This window comes from Brassica oleracea, chromosome C4 (assembly GCF_000695525.1).
Source record: "Brassica oleracea var. oleracea cultivar TO1000 chromosome C4, BOL, whole genome shotgun sequence".
NCBI classification, from domain to species: Eukaryota; Viridiplantae; Streptophyta; class Magnoliopsida; order Brassicales; family Brassicaceae; genus Brassica; species Brassica oleracea.
The window spans coordinates 23,687,468-23,706,223 of NC_027751.1; the positions used below are offsets into that span (position 1 = coordinate 23,687,468).

General features: G+C 37.5%; 3 protein-coding genes across 4 annotated transcripts; 1 reads left to right on the forward strand and 2 right to left on the reverse strand.

Moving 5' to 3' along the window:
- Positions 1–2,093: 2,093 nt before the first annotated feature.
- Positions 2,094–7,732, forward strand: LOC106340556. Of its 2 annotated transcripts, XR_001269439.1 has the most exons (4): positions 2,094–2,263; positions 2,337–2,404; positions 2,491–2,830; positions 7,558–7,732. XR_001269439.1 is itself a non-coding variant. In XM_013779417.1 (3 exons), exons 1-3 carry the CDS (start codon positions 2,155–2,157, stop codon positions 2,668–2,670), a joined length of 357 nt encoding a protein of 118 aa, XP_013634871.1. In that variant the 5' UTR covers positions 2,094–2,154; the 3' UTR covers positions 2,671–3,090. The 2 variants fall into 2 exon arrangements, 1 of the variants encoding a protein (XP_013634871.1); XM_013779417.1 differs by lacking the exon at positions 7,558–7,732 and having other exon boundaries at positions 2,491–3,090.
- Positions 7,733–8,377: 645 nt separating this feature from the next.
- On the reverse strand, positions 8,378–15,383 carry LOC106342859 (DNA-directed RNA polymerase IV subunit 1-like). The gene is made up of 19 exons (XM_013781902.1): positions 15,306–15,383; positions 14,278–14,374; positions 14,048–14,168; positions 13,846–13,967; positions 13,725–13,763; positions 13,414–13,632; positions 13,166–13,318; positions 12,974–13,069; positions 11,027–12,904; positions 10,781–10,950; positions 10,647–10,713; positions 10,450–10,568; positions 10,215–10,363; positions 9,875–10,137; positions 9,624–9,797; positions 9,423–9,560; positions 9,084–9,340; positions 8,901–9,012; positions 8,378–8,825 (listed from the first exon to the last, which is right to left on the reverse strand). Exons 2-19 carry the CDS (start codon positions 14,359–14,361, stop codon positions 8,643–8,645), a joined length of 4,344 nt encoding a protein of 1,447 aa, XP_013637356.1. The 5' UTR covers positions 14,362–14,374; positions 15,306–15,383; the 3' UTR covers positions 8,378–8,642.
- A 697-nt stretch (positions 15,384–16,080) lies between these two features.
- LOC106338430 lies at positions 16,081–16,437 on the reverse strand. The gene has a single exon (XM_013777410.1). The coding sequence runs from the start codon at positions 16,435–16,437 to the stop codon at positions 16,081–16,083; it is 357 nt and encodes a 118-aa protein (XP_013632864.1).
- Positions 16,438–18,756: the final 2,319 nt, after the last annotated feature.

Here is an 18,756-nt window from a genome sequence, read left to right on the forward strand (position 1 = left end):
ATTTGTATTTTCCCGCCAAAACCGAAAAATCTCGTTTTCCCGCGAAATCCATAAAAATGTGTTCCCACCAAAAACATGTTTTCCCGCCAAAACCGCAAAACGCGTTTTCCCGCCAAAACCGCAAAACGCGTTTTCCCGCCAAAACCGCAAAACTCGTTTTCCGCAAAAAATGTGTTTTCCGCCTAAATCGCAAAAACGCGTTTTCCCGTCAAAACCACCAACTTGTTCTTAACTAAAAAATGGTCAAAAATGCGTTTTCCCGCCAAAACCGCAAAAACGCGTTTTCCCGCCAAAACCGTAAAAATGTGTTTTCTCGCCAAAATCGCAAAAACGCGTTTTTCCGCAAAAACCGCAAAAACGCGTTTTCCCGCCTAAACCGCAAAAACGTGTTTTCTCGCCAAAACCGCAAAAACGTGTTTTCCTGCCAAAACCGCAAAAAACGCGTTTTCCCGCCAAAACCGCAATAGCATGTTTTCCCGCCAAAATCGCAAAAATGTGTTTTCCTCCAAAAACGCAAAAAAATGCGTTTTCCCGCCAAAACCGTGTTTTCCCGACAAAACCACAAAAATGCGTTTTCCCGCCAAAATCGCAAAAATGTGGTTCCCTCCAAAACCGCAAAAACATGTTTTCTCGCGAAAACGTGTTTTCCGACCAAAACCGCAAAAACTTGTTTTCTCGCCAAAACCAAAAATTTGTATTTTCCCGCCAAAACCGAAAAATATCGCTTTCCCGCCAGAACCGAAAAATCTTATTTTCCGCCAAAACATAAAAAATGTGTTTTCTCGCTAAAACCAATAAAACTTGTTTTCTCGCCCAAACCGCAAAAAGAAAACTCGTTAATTTTGAAATAATTCTAATGTAAATATATTAAACTAAATAATTAAATGTAATATAGTTAAAATTAATATTAAACATATGATTAAATCAACACAAGGATATTTTGGTAATTTCTTTACTAAACTTATTTGAATGGAAATGAAAATAAAGAAACAAACATAAGATTCATTTAGATGATTCATCTAGATGAGCTATGTGGATGGATAAACAAACAATCACAAAAATCTGAATGTATCATTTGAATAGATCATACAAATGAATCATTTGGATGGAGAATGCAAATGGTGAAACAAACAGCCCCGAAGATGATTGCGAGGAAAGCGAAGAATCTGCGGAAGATTCTCGCTGACCTGCAAACTCTTTTGGTGATGCATACCGTCTTCTTACTGCATCTGTTAAGGTATGAATCAACAGTTACTCCATCTATTCGAAGACCTTCCTCGACCACTCTACTGTTTTCTTCTCTTTCTGTCACTGCATATCATTCAAGAGAGTCCAATCAATACTCGTTCCTGCTTCCGTGGACAGCAATCAATACTAGTTTCAATACTCATTTATATATATGCATGAGACTTTTAGAATATTATCATTATATTAATATATGTAATTTGGAACTTAGTTTATTTTTCACTTCATTCTAAGCACAATAATCTTAAGTTATACATAATCTTACTAAAATATATTTACATATCTAAGACAACAACAAACATAAATACAAATAAGAAAATTAATCAAAATTTTAATTTATTTAAAATAAAAAATATTGTAGTTGAATTTAGAGAAATAGATGAAAATCAATATATCCAAATGATAACTAAATCGATTATAAAAATAACAAAACCGACTAGATATAGCATATCTAAAATCATATGTCTAATTAATATAATATAAAATTATTAATTTAAGTTATACATACAAATTTTAAAGTAACTTAAAATTAAATGTAAATATCAATCAATTATTATAATATATTTACTTTATAAATATCTATAATTTGTGCATGAACACGGGAAAGTCAACTAGTAAATATTTTAAAAGAAGTTGAACATGATAAAACATAATCATTTTCTATTGTTCTCCATTTAGTAATAGCATAGAGATGGTTGAATAATTTATTACCTCTTTTTTTTACGTAATTAAGAGTACCAAAAAAAAATGTTTTGAATTTTTTTTTTTTGGAACACGTTAAAAATAAATTTAATGGAGATTAATTACCCATTATATAAATGTCTGACTTCGAGAGTAACCAAGCGACTTCTTAGTCTAAACGACATTCAACCTGTTCATCTTCTTCCCCCGCCAAATCAAACCTCGGCAATGGCTGAATCTCACACGCGGGAGACTAACTGCGTGTACGTAGAGACCAGCCTAGACACTCATCTCCTGGTTCTCCTTCACGACCGTGAAACCATTTCCGATTTCAAAGGTAAAAGTGTATTTCACTTCAATCTCTACATACTCCATTCGATGGATCTGATGATTCTGGTTTCACCATATAGTGAAACTATGCAAGGAGCATCATCAGTGTTTTCCCCAACTTGGAGAAATTGATATATCTGCGGTTAAGGTAACATCAGTGTTTTATTACTGCTCTTGCTTCAGCCATGAATGTCTTTTAGCTAAGTTCTGGTTTTCTTTCTTGGCCTAATTTAGGTTAATCGTCAGAATACATTGGGTCTCCTTTTAGATTATCACTTGCCAGATTCGATGCTCCTGGGTATGGTTTTCAACGGCATCGGTCATTTTTTAGATGGATACGCTCTGGAAGCTGGAGTAGTTGAGAAGACAACAAAGACGAAGGAACTGGAACTTTCCGATGGAGAGAAGAGTTGAAAAAAACCAAAGGTTGATGATCTTAATCAATCTTCTGCTTCAGAATTTGATGTTGATGGGAGTCGCGAGTTAAGTGGAAATGTTGAGGTTGAAGTTGTTGCTACTGAATCTTCACCGAGAAAAAAACTAGATGATGATACTCTTCCGGAAACAAGTAAAGGTATCCTCTGTCTATAAAAATTTGGATCAGAGAGTACTGATTGTTGGATAAGCTTGAGTTGAAAGTTTCCTTTTTCTTTATTTGAAGTTGGGTTTATCTTTAAGGATTAGGATATTATGAGTTGTGATAATACTATTAGGATTAGGAGCTATCTTAAGTCCTATATATAGTGATGCATATTGTGATGCATAGTGTGTGAGTTTGTGATTTATGATTTGAGAACTTTGTGATTGAATAATAAGAGAAAGACTTCTTATTGATATTGTGATTCTATATTTGGTATCAGAACCAAACAAGAACTCTAAAACCGAAACAACGTGATACGCAATCAAGTGATACTATGAGTGATTCGAAAGACGAACTTGTGGTACGCAGCAAAGATGTCGGAGCATCCTCCGTTAAACTTCCAATGCTAAATTCTTCTAACTACACTGTTTGGGTTATGATGATGAAGATAGCATTAAAAGTTAGCAAAGTTTGGGAAGCAATCGACCCGAGAAGCAAAGCAGAAGATAAAAACAACATGGCCATCGCGTTACTATTCCAATCCATACCCGAAGCTTTGATCCTTCAAGTCGGAGAATTGGATACTGCTAAATCTGTTTGGGATGCGGTGAAAGCACGTCATATAGGAGCTGAAAGGGTACGTGAGGAGAGACTACAAACTCTGATGGCAGAATTTGACCGACTCAAGATGAAAGATGCAGATACAATCGACAAGTTCGTGGGGAAACTTTCGGAGATCTCTTCTAAGTCTGCCTCCTTAGGAGAGATAATAGAAGAGCCAAAGATTGTTAAGAAATTCCTAAAGAGCTTGCCTAGAAAGAAGTATATACACATTGTCGCTTCTCTCGAGCAAGTTCTAGATCTTATCTCAACAAGCTTTGAAGACATCGTCGGGAGATTAAAAGCATATGAAGAAAGAGTCACTGAAGAAGAAGAAGAAGCACTTGATGACTCTGGAAAACTGATGTATGCTGACTCGAAACAAGAAAACTATGGCAATACATACAACAACCGGGGTCGTGGACGTGGTGATCGATCGAGTTGGCGAGGAAGAGGTCGCGCGCGTGGATCGTTTAAGCAACAAAGGGACGCGTATCTCCAAGGACGAGGTGGAGGCGGAGATGCATCTCATATCACTTGCTTTAATTGTGATAAAGTTGGGCACTACGCCACAGATTGCCCTGATAAACTATTAAATCTTCAAGAGAGTGTCGAGAAGAAAGATGAAGAAACTGAAGAAGCTGATACTCTCATGATGAATGAGGTAGTTTATCTTAACGAAAATAAGGTGAACCCTAAGAAGTTTTAACCTGAAACAGACTCAATGGACGTATGGTATCTCGACAACGGCGCTAACAACCACATGAGTGGCAATCGCTCATTTTTTTACAAATTGGACGATTCGATTACTGGACAGGTACGGTTCGGAGACGATTCAAGGATAGATATAATGGGAAAAGGTTCAGTCCGTTTCATCATCAGGGGAGGAGAGAAGAAAGTACTAAAAAACGTGTACTACATACCAGCGCTGCGTAGTAACATCGTTAGCTTGGGACAAGCTACTGAAGTTGGGTGTGAAGTTCGTATGAAAGATGACAAGCTAACCTTATTCGATCGTGACAGACAGATGATGGTTAAGAGTACGAGAGCAAAAAACCGTTTATATAAGGTAAACTTACAAGTAGACCTTAGTCAATGTTTGCAAGTAAAAGGCCATGGAGATAGCACGATATGGCACGCACGCCTGGGACATATCAGCAGGGAGACAATGAGGCGTATGGTTAGCAAAGAGCTCGTCAAAGGTATGCCTGATATTGATCGCACCAATGAAACATGCGTGTCTTGTCTAAAGGCAAAACAAAAACAGAGACCCTTCCCACAAGCAACACTATATCGCGCAAAGGAGCTCCTTGAGCTAGTACATGCTGATCTCTGTGGACCTATCTCGCCTCCAACTCCGGCTCAAAAACGATATGTCTTTGTCCTCATTGATGATTTCTCTCGCTACATGTGGACAGCACTGCTAAAAGAAAAGAATGAAGCCTTCGAAAAATTCAAAAACTTCAAGATACTTGCCGAACAAGAAACACACACAAAACTGAAGAACCTACGGACAAATAGAGGAGATGAGTTCATCTGACGGGACTTCGAGGAGTTTTGCGAGAGACATGGTGTTAAACGACACTTGACTGCACCTTACTCTCCACAGCAAAATGGAGTAGTAGAACGACGCAACAGAACGCTCTTGGAGATGGCCAGGAGCATCCTAAAACACATGAATCTACCGAATCATCTCTGGGGCGAAGCAATAAGACATGCTACTTATCTGATCAATCGGGTCGCAACTAGGTCATTGGAAGGAAAAACACTGTATGAAGCGCTGAAGTTGCGAAAGCCAAACCTCTCTCACATTAAAGTGTTTGGATGTGTATGTCATGCAAGAACAGAGAGAGCCAGAAGGAGGAAACTCGACGACAGATCCAGAACTCTGGTCCATCTTGGAACAGAACCAGGATCAAAAGCGTATCGACTACTTGATCCATTGAGTAAACTTATTGTTGTCAGTCGAGATGTCGTGTTCGAAGAAGGAAGAGAATGGAACTGGAGTAAGAACGAGCATGGTGACCCGGGAGAACTTGAAGTTGTTCTGAAACGTTTGATCAAGAACACAAACGAAAGTGAACCCTCACCTGGAGCAACCGAGAACGTTGGAGGTCATGATGAAGAACTTGATGAAGATAACGAGGACAGTGATGAAAACGAAGCAGACTCATTACCTAGACGCTCGACAAGGATCACCACCAAGCCTTCATATCTTGACGATTATGTACTTCTCGCTGAGTTAGATGGAGAGCGACTGTTGATGATTGTTAACGATGAACCTTGGGACTATAATGAAGCTAAGAAGATGAAGGTTTGGGTCGATGCGTGCAAGGACGAGATCTTCTCAATAGAGAAGAACAATACATGGGATCTTGTTGAACTACCGGATGGTATAAAGCCAATCGGTTTGAAGTGGGTCTTCAAAATAAAACGCAATGCTGATGGGACTATCAGCAAATACAAAGCACGACTGGTAGCAAAAGGTTACATTCAACGGCATGGGGTAGACTACGACGAAGTGTTCGCTCTGGTGGCTCGTATTGAAACTATACGACTAATCATTGCTTTAGCTGGCTCACACGGATGGGAGATACATCATCTCGACGTCAAGACCCCCTTTCTCCACGATGAACTAAAGGAGGAAGTCTTTGTGAATCAACATGAGGGTTTCACGGTCACAGGAGAGGAACACAAAGTCTACAAACTTAAGAAAGCCCTTTACGGTCTACGGCAAGCACCGAGAGCATGGAACATAAAGCTTAACCAGATCCTGCAAGGCTTAAACTTCGAGAGATGTTCTAAAGAACCTTCCCTCTACCGATAAGAAGAAAATAAGGAGCTTCTCATTGTAGTGGTTTATGTAGATGACCTACTAGTTGCTGGATCTTCTCTTCATGCTATACTTGAGTTCAAGAATGAGATGGGAGCTAAGTTCGAGATGAGCGATCTTGGGAAGTTAACGTACTACTTGGGGATAGAAGTTCTGAAATATGACGGTGGCATTATACTCAAGCAGGACCGATATGCTCGAAGAATCCTTGAGGAAAGCGGTATGAGCTCGTGCAACTTAACTCACGTACCTTTGGAGCAAAACGCGCAGTTTTCTAAAGGAGTTGATGAAAAGAAGGTCGATGAAAAGGAGTTTCGTAGGAACATTGGATGTTTACGGTACTTATTACATACACGCCCGGATCTAGCGTTCAGTGTTGGGGTTTTGAGTAGATATATGCAAGATCCAAAGGTGACTCATGGAGCTGCAATGAAACAAGTCCTCATGTACCTTCGAGGTACTACCTCTCTTGGTTTATGTTACTCACGAAGTAAGGGGACGAGTTTGTTAGGCTATAACGATAGTTCGTGCAATGTAGACTTGGATGATGGTAAAGGCACAACAGGACACATATTTTACTTTGGTGAGAGCCCTATAACATGGAGCTCGACAAAGCAAGAGTTGGTAGCTCTTTCGTCATGTGAATCGGAGTTTATGGCTGCAACAGAAGCTGCAAAGCAAGCTATTTTGTTGCAGGAAATTTTAAGCGAAGCTATCGGAGAGACAAGTAAACGTGTGGTCATTAAGGTTGATAACAAGTCTGCAATTGCACTAACAAAGAATCCGGTGTTCCATGGACGAAGCAAGCATATTCATAGGAGATTTCACTTTATAAGAGAGTGTGTCGAGAAAGAGTTGGTTGAAGTAAAACACATCCCGGGTAGTGAGCAAAAGGCTGATATCCTCACCAAGTCGCTTGGGCGAAATAAGTTTCAGGAGATGCGAGAACTCATCGGAGTTCAAAATGTGTGTGAAGACAAGTTCAAGCTTAAAGGGGAGAATGTTGGATAAGCTTGAGTTGAAAGTTTCCTTTTTCTTTATTTGAAGTTGTGTTTATCTTTAAGGATTAGGATATTATGAGTTGTGATAATACTATTAGGATTAGGAGTTATCTTAAGGCCTATATATAGTGATGCATATTGTGATGCATAGTGTGTGAGTTTGTGATTTATGATTTTAGAACTTTGTGATTGAATAATAAGAGAAGGACTTCTTATTGATATTGTGATTCTATACTGAGCTGTTGTTTATTGAATCTAGTCATATTGTTATTGTGATTCTTGTGTAGAAACTGAGATGGGTGAGAAATCTGTCGAAGAAGACGATGAAACGGATAATCTGGTTAGCTGATACACCTATGCAAGTGTACTATTCAAAGAAGAAGCAAAAGAACAGAGCGTTGGAAGCTGAAGAAGTGCCACATCAAGGAGTTGAGGCGGGAACTTCCAACGGATAAGAAAATAAAGAAGAGATAAGAAAATAAAGAAGAAAAAGACTCTGGAGCAATTGGAGTCTTTGACGGTTACATTCAATTAGATTCAATTAGACTTTTATATGTAATTGTTTTCCCATTCTTACATCTCTTATCATTGGATTTGTGATCAAAGCTTAGCATTGGAGACTTAGGTCTTGAGGTGTTTCTCGTGTAGAGATTCGTATGAGAAGTAATCAATATCGTGTTGATATCGAGTGTTCTTGAGTGCTTTTGTGAGATTGTAACACTTATACATTCATTAATATCTTATTTATATAATATATATAGATAAAAGTTTAAATGTGCAATTATTTGGGTAATAATTTTTTTTGCTAAACATACTTATTTATCAAATAACTTATAAATTATATTTTTGAACTATAATAAATAGGGTTTGGCTCCCTAAAACTTGAACATATAATTTCTCTTCATAGACTGCCGAATTGGTAACTGAGACCAACCAGGAAAAAAAAACAGAGCATTACCGAGTAATACACTTAGCTAACCAAAATAAGTTTCCAACTCTCACAAAAGAAGCAGAAGATGTTATAGGAATGAAAATAAATTGCATCAAAACCAATATACCGGGTAAAGAAAGGACAAAAAAACATAACCGGATATTTCATTCATAGTTAAACCGGGTACATTAAAGAGTTTTACGAACACAGAAACAGAACAGAAGCCGAGCTTTGCCAGCTTCTCGTTGCTGCTTCCACTAAGTAATGAACCTTTAAGCCCTTTTAAGGTTGAAGGCAAAGGTATCACATAGTGAAAGGAGCAAAAAGAAGCTTAGAGCAAAGACAATCTATCTTTCTATCTATCACCTTCTTAATACACACACCATCCTACATTGTTCCATACTATATCAACAGACGATAGTTTGTTTTTGGAGTTTGTTTCTAGATAGTACCGGCCTGCACCGTACCGTTTCTAAGGTACTTGGCCTTGTAGAAGTTTACCCTCTTAGGTGCAATGATCTCTGTTGCTCCCAACACACACTTGTGGTAAGAGAAATCTTCTGTTGTTCCGTCTGTTCTCACCACCTCAAAGCAACGAGCATTCCCATGCTTAGAATTAGCCACCTGTAAGACAAAACCAGGTCAGAATCTTTTAATGTTTTTTCAAGAAACATATAAAGAGTTTTTCTTAGGATTTACCTTGATTCCTTGGAAGCCTGGTCCTATCTTCTCATCTCTGTGGGGGTGAAAGAGAAGAGCCATCATCAAAAGTCTTTCATCCCTCTCATTCAACGTAGCATCGATCTCGTAACTAACAAAAAGAATCTGTTACATAAATGTCAAAAGGTTTGAAAGCAAGAAAAGACTATTTTGTTTCCTTACTTGTAGAGGATACGTTTCAGTGACCGGGAAAGCTTTTCAATGTCGTCCCATGTAAAGATCATTCTGAGCTGCGACCTTGTGAGTCCTTTCCCATCTAGTGTCTTCACTGCCTTGGACAGAGCTGTATCGAGCAAGGGGAACGGCTGGAGCGTGAACTTGTCTGATTTGGGCAAGGAGCTTGCCTTTCTCTTTGGAAGCGTTGCTGTACTACTCAGAAAGTCATACACGTCTACTGGTGTACTACTAAACCCATGATCCTAATCAACGCATGAATACACTAATTAAAAACCATTACAAGAAGTCGGTGATTAAACATAATGTTAAAGAAGAAGTTAATACCTTTGGGGAGATGATGATTTCGAACTGATCTCCAGTCCCGAAAGAAGGAACTTTCCCCCAAGCTAATGCGTCGATAGATCCTTGAAGCTCGTCTGTAACACCTTCCTTAGCAGCTTTGAGAAAGCATTGACTTGGGCTCTGTAGATATTTAAACCAATGTCACAACCGGAAAAAGAAGTTGGTAGAGTTTAGTTTACATACCGAGAAGCAAGCTTGAGTAAAAGGTGCAGGAGTGGACTCAGCCTGTCTTTGTTTACTCCAACCTTTGGGGTTTAATGCCACAAACTCCCCGGTAACGGAGAGACAATCCGCTACAAGAAGCAGATGTTCTCGAAGCATCCCTTTACCAGTATCAGACACAGCAGACTCCAAATCCTGCAACCATCACCAAAGAAAAAGTCTTAAAACTTTAGAAGCTGCAAGAGTCCACAAACTGTATACAAGAAACTAACCGCTAGGAAGATGCTACGTCCAGCGTCTATTCCATAAACCGAGCAGCATTGTCGGATATTATCAGGATGGCTTCTTGTCCAATCGATCATATCCATAATGGGAAGACAGGTTTCAAGAAGAGCGCTCCAGATGTTCTTTTTGCCACGAACTCCATGCATTGTAACCTTCACGAAAAGCTCACCCCCCATATGTTTCTTGTTCCTTATCGGCGCTTTTGGTCTGTCAACCCATAAGATCTCCACCTTTTTAATCTCTCGGTAGCCTGCAAGAAACATCATATGACACAACTCGTTAGAACGGTAATACTGAACAAAACAAGAACTGTCCGGGTTTTTTTACCTTTGACAGGAGAGTCAAGAAGAAAAGGGATCAAGACAAGTCGAATAGCATCAAGTTCCAAAGAACCGTGTGTGGAGGTTTCAAGAACAGTAACTGTGATGCAGAATCTATCATCTTCCATTGATTTATCATCCCAAGAACAGTGGTTTCTAATCAACAACACATAAATATATAACAGATTAGTATTGATATAGACAGACATAAAAATGCCAATATTTTTGAGGATGTATCTTACGTGCTTTGTATCTCTAAATCAATTACATCAAGCTTCAGCTCTTTCTTCCTGTTTGCGTACTGCTTGTTTAATGAAGAGACAACAGATCCGACATCCAGTTGTTTCTGCTTCAGTACTTTCTGCACATTTACAAAAACGGAACATACATTAGAAAATTATTCCATGTATGTGGTTTTGTATCAGTATGAGTTTTGAACCTTGGAGATGTGAAAATGGCAAACCCACGAGCTCATAGGCATCTTTGTGTTTGTCCTCGGAGAGAATCTATTAACCAAAGATAAACATTTGTTAGGAGAAGCCATTGAAAGAAAAGACAGTTCAAGTTACCAACATTATCATAGACGTTGAAACAATCTCTGAGAAACTGAGCTTCTCCAAGTGGCTCTTGATGTCCAGTGCACCGTATTCGAACCCGTGCTTTTTCTTAGAAAGCGTTTCAGACAAATACAAAGACATCGTCTGTTCTTTTAGACCTTTCTTCGACCCACACTCTAACACATTCTGCACAAGAAGAATTACACGAAGTGTTAATATGTTATATAAAAAACGTCAAAGGAGAAGAGTAATAAGAGAGAACCTTAAGATTCAGAAGAGGCGAAGTTTCAAGAAGGCTAATGGGCTGATCAAGCGCGCTGTAAGCAGCCTCGGTGAGAGCACAAGCAGAAAGTGATCCAACTGCTTCACCGGCCATGTCTTCTTCTGCATCATCAGTCTCATAACGAAACTGAACCAAATGGTTCCCGAATGAGTTTCTCACCGTCCCGTCGTAAGCAGCGTATATGTCCCTCATAAAGAACATCAGTTTCCTGTTAAGCGCCCCCGGGATATCAGCGTTACCGCTGAATGAGCTGTCCCGGCTCGTCACTGAATGAACAAAAGACTCCAACGGATTCAGACCCGTTAGAAACGAGTTCTCAATGACACCGAACGGGACAAACGACTCATGACCGGTTTGGTCTTCTCTCTTTGCCCCGCGAAGCGGACTGTTCGGATCGTTCCATGAGGCGCAAGTCAGCTTCCGTGGGAACCCGAAGGACAACGCGACTGAAGAGTTTTGTAGACCAACGCACATACTGTGCTGAGCAAGCTTCCCTATGTTCCCTTTGCTACCAGCTTTGGACATGATGAGAAACGAATTAGAGTGGTCTCCGTACCTATACGCCAGAGATTGGACGTCTCTGTAAGCATCTTTGAATGCACTAACCGCAAGTTTGCTTAAGGTCGCTGATCTCTGTCTCTCGTAGCAGAACCGGTCAAAATCTGCAGACAAATCTTCTACATTACCCGCGAGGAAGTCTCTACGTGACTCGACCATAAGCTGCTGCTTGTTGCAGACTTGTTCAGCTTCTTGCAATCCGTAACTAATCTCCTCTGTCAAGTTTCTCCGAGACTCCGGATCAGAGGCCAAGTACAGATCCGTTAAAGAAACACTCAGTCCTCTCATCTGCAACTCCTGAGAGAACATTTCTTGAGTGGAGTACATGATGTCAAGCACTTTCTCTTTATGTTCCTTCAGCAAACCCTGGATGAAGTTTCCTTCGCCGTCACGTAACCAAGCAGACCCATCAGAGGAAGACAAAAGCTCTCCGCTGCTTACAACCACATCGTTCAGAGGGCAAGTATACTCAAACCCTGGCGGCAGAAGCATCCCAAAGATCTGCATCCCCGTCCATTGCGGCTCACTACTCGAAGCTTTGATAATCGCAGGCGGAGGAAGCTCAAAGGGACAGTACATCTGAAGCTGCTGCATCTGAGCTCGGTTCAGAAAACAGTTTGTCTCGACGTTAACAAGATAAGCCGCTGTCAAGCTGTCCTGTCCTAACGAAAGCAAGTTACGACCATTCTGTCTATTAACAAGCTGCTTGTCCAAAGCCACAAGCTCGTCGAGCTCAACCTTGGCTTGGATCGACTGTGGAACGTACCCGTGAAAACAATCTCCATCGAAGTCGCCGCGAAAGGGCAAACAGCAGATAGGGTTCAGGGAGACAACGGAAGTAGTAGGGAGGACTTTGACAGACATTGCGATAAGCGAGTGCTGATGAATCGAAGGCGGTCTGTTCATCAACACAGTGTCTCCATCTTTCAACGTCCGCAAAATGCTGTCTCCTGTTTGGAGATCGTCGATGACGCGGATAGCTACTAAGCTACCTCCTCTTCTCACGTGAGTCTCTCCTCTCTCGAGGAGCTTGTGGAAACAGGAAGTGACGAGGCGTTCTCTGTTCCAGTCGTTGAGATTCTCTGATACTTGAAGCCTCTCAGCGATCCTCCGAGGTATACCGATCTCGTTAAGCTTGAGAGAAGGGTCGCCCACAACTACTGTCCTGAACGTATGGTCGCTTCTTTTACCAAGCAGCACATCTTTCATGAATCTTAGACCGCACAGTTTGGGAGTGTCTGACTTCTTCTGGTAAGGGTTTGCAGATTCTTGACTCGGTGACATGTTTTCTGAAAAGAGCTGAGCCACAAAAAACAAGAATGAACAGAGGATTACAAGAAGCTTAGTCTATTATAAACCACTGCTTACTCTTGAATACTGCATGCATTCGATCACACGAGCACTCAGCTCAAGACCATTTCCTTCAAAGCCAACTAGTTTCTTGTAGATACGAGTCCGTTCATCCTAATCGTAATTAAAAAAAAAAAAAAAAAAAACCATAGTACATATGAGGAGACATGTTACATCAAAAAGAAAACAATTCAAGATTCATCTACTTACAAAAACTAGTCGAGCCCCGGTGAACTGATTGACCATTTCGGATACACGATGACCGTTTGGCGTAACTGGAAAAGATGTCAGAGGAAGAGAGTCAAACATGGGAATATCCTTCCTGATGAGTCTCTCATCAATCCCACACAACAATGCATAAACCTGCCAGAATAAAAAGAAAGTGAAAAGTTTATTCAGACCAAAACAAACAAACAAATGAGGATATGGATATATTTTAACATGCAACTCTTGTATACCTGTGCATGAGTTAGAATCCGCCTGCTTGGTTTCAAACAGCTTTCGTCGATGTTAGAGTCTTTAGGCAGAAACTCCCAATAATCTGGAGGTAGTGATGATAGTCCCCGTTTACTGAGTTTGAACAGATTGTCGTCACTCACTTCACAGACAATTCCGGATCTCCTAAACACTTCTTTCGTCGTTACCCGAAACTTCATCAGAGGGTAACCTGTATTTGACTGAAAGTTTCAAAAAGAAAAAAAAAAAAAAAAACTGTAAGAAGACAACATATAAGGAGAAAGTTAGTTACGCTCAAGATTCTTCTTCTTACAGTGCAATATCTACATCTCTCAGGCCAGTCTTCAGTACTCTGTACCAAGCAAAAGGCAATATTAGTCAGACATCGTTAACACAACCCTGACATAAAAGGGTTTGTAATAAATCTCTTGAACCTGAGACTGTTTTTTCCGCATGTATTTACATCCAGGGCAGATCTTGTTCAATAGTGTAGCTATCTCCTTAAGGAAATAAGGGTTGATTACTGGGTACTTGAGGTTAATAACCCCAAAATGCCCTAAACAGAAACAACAACAATCATAAATAAACTGCAACATGATATGCAAATAATATCACCAAAACTGGATTCATTAATACCTTCGCAAACTTTTCTATCTTTGCTGCCACATGATCTGCATATAGAATCTGGATTGGGGAGCCCTAACCGGGAATCAGTAACCTGATTTGCAGCTTCAACATCCATGACAGCCATGTTTTTCTATAATATAAAGATACCATTTACATTATTAAAGTTTTGCTTAATCTATTCTACTCACTAACAAAACATGTAACTATAGGTTATTTTGAGTATTCAGGGTAGCACTTACTCGGTCTTTGTTATTCGAAATGCTAAACCTTATGGACTTTAGAGTCCCCATGGGCACCTGAAGCTCCTCGCATTCTTCTTCCATGTTGCAGAAGTACCTACAACAAGATTATTCATCAGTAAGGAAAATTGTTTTATCAGCAACTTCTAGTGATCAAATTTAATCACTAGTGACTTATCCAATGTGCAGAAGATGAACAAAAACAAAACAATCTTTTAACAGTTCACAAATTACACAGAACCAAACAACTCTCTCGCTGATTAAGATAGACCACAGAGAAACAGACAAGTATTGGTTGGTATGGACAAAAAACTGTGAGCAAAGTATGTCTCTCCCACTGGCCTATCAAAAACCAGATTGATATTTTTTTTTTAAAATGGAGATTTAGTATTGGATCACATATCGAATCTAGCATGATGAACCCACAAAGGATATCTACTCTCTCTCTCTCCTCAACCCTGGAAAAAAAAACTTTCTTTTGTTCGTACAAGACACAGAAAAGAAAGAGGTTCAAACTTTGAAAACACACATTATCGAAAGTCTACAAACTTTTGGAGCACACAAAAAGATTAACTGAGTAATCTACTACAAAGCCCAGTAAAAGGAGAATCTATTTCAAACAAGTACACACACATACCAAAAGGTTTTAGCTTTAACCACACATTGACACTGAAATTTTCATTCTTAGTAAAAAACAGAGCTAAAATCGAGTCTTGAGAAAACCAAGGGAAGACAAAAACCCATTTTCAAGAAAGGCTCACTCTAAACTTTGCAAAACATTAGACGATCTCGAAACGAAACAACATGCATAAGCGAAACAAGCTGAATCCCACACTATCATCGAAAATCTTTCAAGGCTTCGTAAAAGAAATTAGATTTCACATATGAAAATCGATCAAAAGAAACAAAACCAAACAAGTTAAATTCTCTCGAGAGTGATCAACAAAGAGAATCGTAAAGAGCAAAAGGAAGAGAAAGAAAGCAGAAGAAGATTGAAAATTGAGAGCAATGTAGTCAAATTTGCTTACTGTTTTTTTCGAAATCGGAGGCTAAGTCGACGTTTGTTCTCCTCCCCCAAGGAAACGGCAGACAACAAAAGGGAGAGAGAGAGAGAGAGAGAGAGAGAGAGAGAAAACAAATAATCTCCTTCAAAGTCCAAACAGACTTTGGAATGTAAAAAAGAAAGGGCAGAAGATGCAATGTAAATACCTAAATTACCCTTTGACCTTTTGGGTATCCTCTTTTGTTTAGATGCGAGAGAGTTTTAAAAAATGCTATAATTTAATTGGTTAAAACCTACTCAATTTTAATTAAATCTACAATAAAAAGTAACCGAAGAACTAATTAATATCATTTACTAAATAGTTGATATTACAAATAATAATTTATGATAACTAATTGTCAAAATTATAGAAAGTGTAATAATGTTTGATTAATTATTTTTATATTTATATACTACATAAAATAATTAGTAGAACACATTTATAAAAATCGATATACTAATTTTATATTCTTATATAAAATATTATATTTGTATATACAGAATTATAATAATTATTAATATCTTATAATGTTCATATATTTCTTATAAGTCATTTATAAAAATTAAAACATTTATAAAATTATCTATCATGGCTTATAAAATTATTTTATCTTAATTTAAAATTATTTAAATTAATTTATAAAACATTTCTATAAAATTTTCCTATATATTAAATGAGAAGTCACTTAATTGACTTTTGTTTACATATCGATCATTTGTGAAGTTTTATTTTTTTTTTGACATCATGATAGACTAGAAGCCTATGGGGTCACCGGTTCAGATAGCCAAACCGGAGGTAAAGAATCGACATATAGCATAGCTGAAGGAGAACTCCTCGCACCACGTGCAAGCTTGTCCGCCATTGTGTTTTGTGCCCTTGAGATATATCTGATCGTGAAGTTGGGGAAGAAAGTCTTACTTCGGCAGAATTCTTCCATGTGTGTAGCGAACGCCGGCCATTCTTCAGGTGAGGACACCATCTTCACCAATTGAGAACAATCCGTCACAAATACTACATCTGAGAACTGCAGGGTCTTCATGCACTCCATTGCCCAAATCAGAGCTTCACATTCAGCATGTAAAGGTGATAGGCTACGTCGAAGGTTCATTGCGCCCATCATTACGTCCTCTGAGTTTATCTTTTGGCAATACCAGCCCTGGCCTGTAAAAGCATCATGTTCTCTCCACGCCCCATAAATGTAGCAAACTCGAGAGGACCCCAATGTCTGCCAACTTCCATCTGTCGGTGGAAACCTCTGATTCTCTTGTACCAAGGGTTGGGCTTCAGCCTAAAGTGATCCTTCAACATCCGCTCTGCGCAAAATTTCTTGAGGACTTACAGTCCTATTATTATGAATTTTGTCATTCCTATTTTTCCATATATACCACATAATCCATGGAAAATACTCCGAATCAACATCCGTTGGAAGTCTCCAAAAAAGATGATCCAGACTAGTAAAAACGGAGGAAGATGGAAAGATTCCGGGAGGGGAAGGGATTCGAGATAAAGCCCATGTTTGAAGTGCTGGTGGACATTCAAAAATAACGTGATAGATGGATTCCTCTTCTACCCCACAAATACCACACCGGATATCACACTCTATACCACGAGCCTTCAGATTTTTGGATACTGGTAGTGTCCCAGATAAAATTTGCCATACAAAATGTCTTAGTTTCGGAGAACATTTTAGTTTCCAAAAATGCGCCAAAAGGGGTTTAACATTAGGTCCTAACTTAACACTCGTGGACCCCGATCCGGGTATAAGTCTTAAGAAAATTGTTATAATTTGATTGATCGATAATTTTTAATTTTATTTATTTTAGTTTAGATTTAAAATAAAAAAAAATCTAGAGCCAATTAATGTTACTTGCCAAACAATCTGAATTATATTTAAAATAATGATTTATGGTAAGTAATTGTTGAACTGATATAATGTTTAATGTTTTATCAATTCTTTTATATATTTATAAACTACATAATATAATGAGTGAGGCTTTTAAGAATTTTTAATTATTTTAATTAAATCTAAAATAAAAGTAAACCTAAAACTAATTACTATCACTTGACAAATATCCTAAATGATATTACAAATAATAAATAATGGTAGCTAATTTTTAAATAATATAGAAAGTGTAATAATTTATGATCAATTATTTTTATATTTATATACTACTTAAAATAATGAATATAAAACACTTTATAAAAATCAATATAATGATTTCATATTCATATAAAAATATAGTCGTGTCTATAATAATTATAATCTCTTATAATGTCCATATATGCTTTATAAATAATTAGACTTTGAAAATCGGAAGGATTATATTTAACGGAACATATGAAAACTTTGATTTAAATTTTTTTTGCATTTAATTCAAATAATATAGTGAATAAGGTAATGTTATGATTGAAAAGAATTCTAAAATGGATTTTTAGTTCATTGATTGTATATTTTGTATTACTATTTTGATAGAGAAATAAATATTTGGCAAAAAGGTAAAAAATTAGAAAAATATTAGAAAAATTTTAATAGAAAAAAGAAATGATAACGAGAAAAATAAGAAGAGACCGAAGAATATACATACATAATTCCACAAGCATTTGTTATTACTAAATATTCATCATTTATTTTTACATCAAATTTATAGAAATTTTACGACCAATTTTCAAATTAATTGAAGCTAAAATTATATATTTTTATGTTTCTAATTATTATTCAAAATTTATGATATTACATAATATATATTTTTACAATATTTATATCCACGAATTCACGGACAACCACCTTATTTTTTTTATTTTTTTCCTAGGTTTATTTATTATTTTCTAGTTTTATTTGTTTCTCTGTGTAGTTAAATTGCCGTACTTGTATAAATTCGAATGTGCCTACAAAAAGCAAAACTTTAAAATCATCCCTCTACGAGAAATCTCACTCTTTTTTAAACCTATTTATTTTTTTGGGTCTACCTTCTGAACTATTTATAGTAGCTGTCGATTCTTTTTCTTGAGTTCTTTCTTTTTCTTGAGTTCGAGACCAGTTTAAAAAAAAAACAATTAAAAATTTATAATTTTTACCTGTTATTGAAGAATGAGATATAACTTTATGTTTTTTGTTGTAGAATTTAAGTTTTAGATTTATTTGATGTACATTATTTTGATATAGCTTTGTAAAATATTATTTTTTCTCTGAAAATAAAATTCCCTCCGGTCATATTTTAATTCTATAGAAATTTTTTTATTGTAAATTTTTTTAAAGAAATGAAAATTCGATTGGTTGACATATATGATTTTAGACTAAAATTTGGCTATCCAGAATATTTACCGTCGCAATCAATCATCTCATATATAAAAATGTTCCAGATTGTTTTAAACTAATGATATATTTTTTACATTCAAATAAATGTTCATCAACCGGTTTTAAACTAATGAGATATTT

Coding starts and splice junctions, on each gene's coding strand:
- LOC106340556 (XM_013779417.1), top strand. CDS start 2,155: ATGGCTGAATCTCACACGCGGGAGACTAACTGCGTGTACGTAGAGACC. Junction 2,264..2,336: donor AACCATTTCCGATTTCAAAG/GTAAAAGTGTAT, acceptor TTCACCATATAG/TGAAACTATGCAAGGAGCAT. Junction 2,405..2,490: donor TTGATATATCTGCGGTTAAG/GTAACATCAGTG, acceptor GGCCTAATTTAG/GTTAATCGTCAGAATACATT.
- LOC106338430 (XM_013777410.1), bottom strand. CDS start 16,437: ATGGGCGCAATGAACCTTCGACGTAGCCTATCACCTTTACATGCTGAA.
- LOC106342859 (XM_013781902.1), bottom strand. CDS start 14,361: ATGGAAGAAGAATGCGAGGAGCTTCAGGTGCCCATGGGGACTCTAAAG. Junction 13,319..13,413: donor GGATTCTAACTCATGCACAG/GTATACAAGAGT, acceptor TTATTCTGGCAG/GTTTATGCATTGTTGTGTGG. Junction 9,561..9,623: donor TTACTCAAGCTTGCTTCTCG/GTATGTAAACTA, acceptor AAATATCTACAG/AGCCCAAGTCAATGCTTTCT.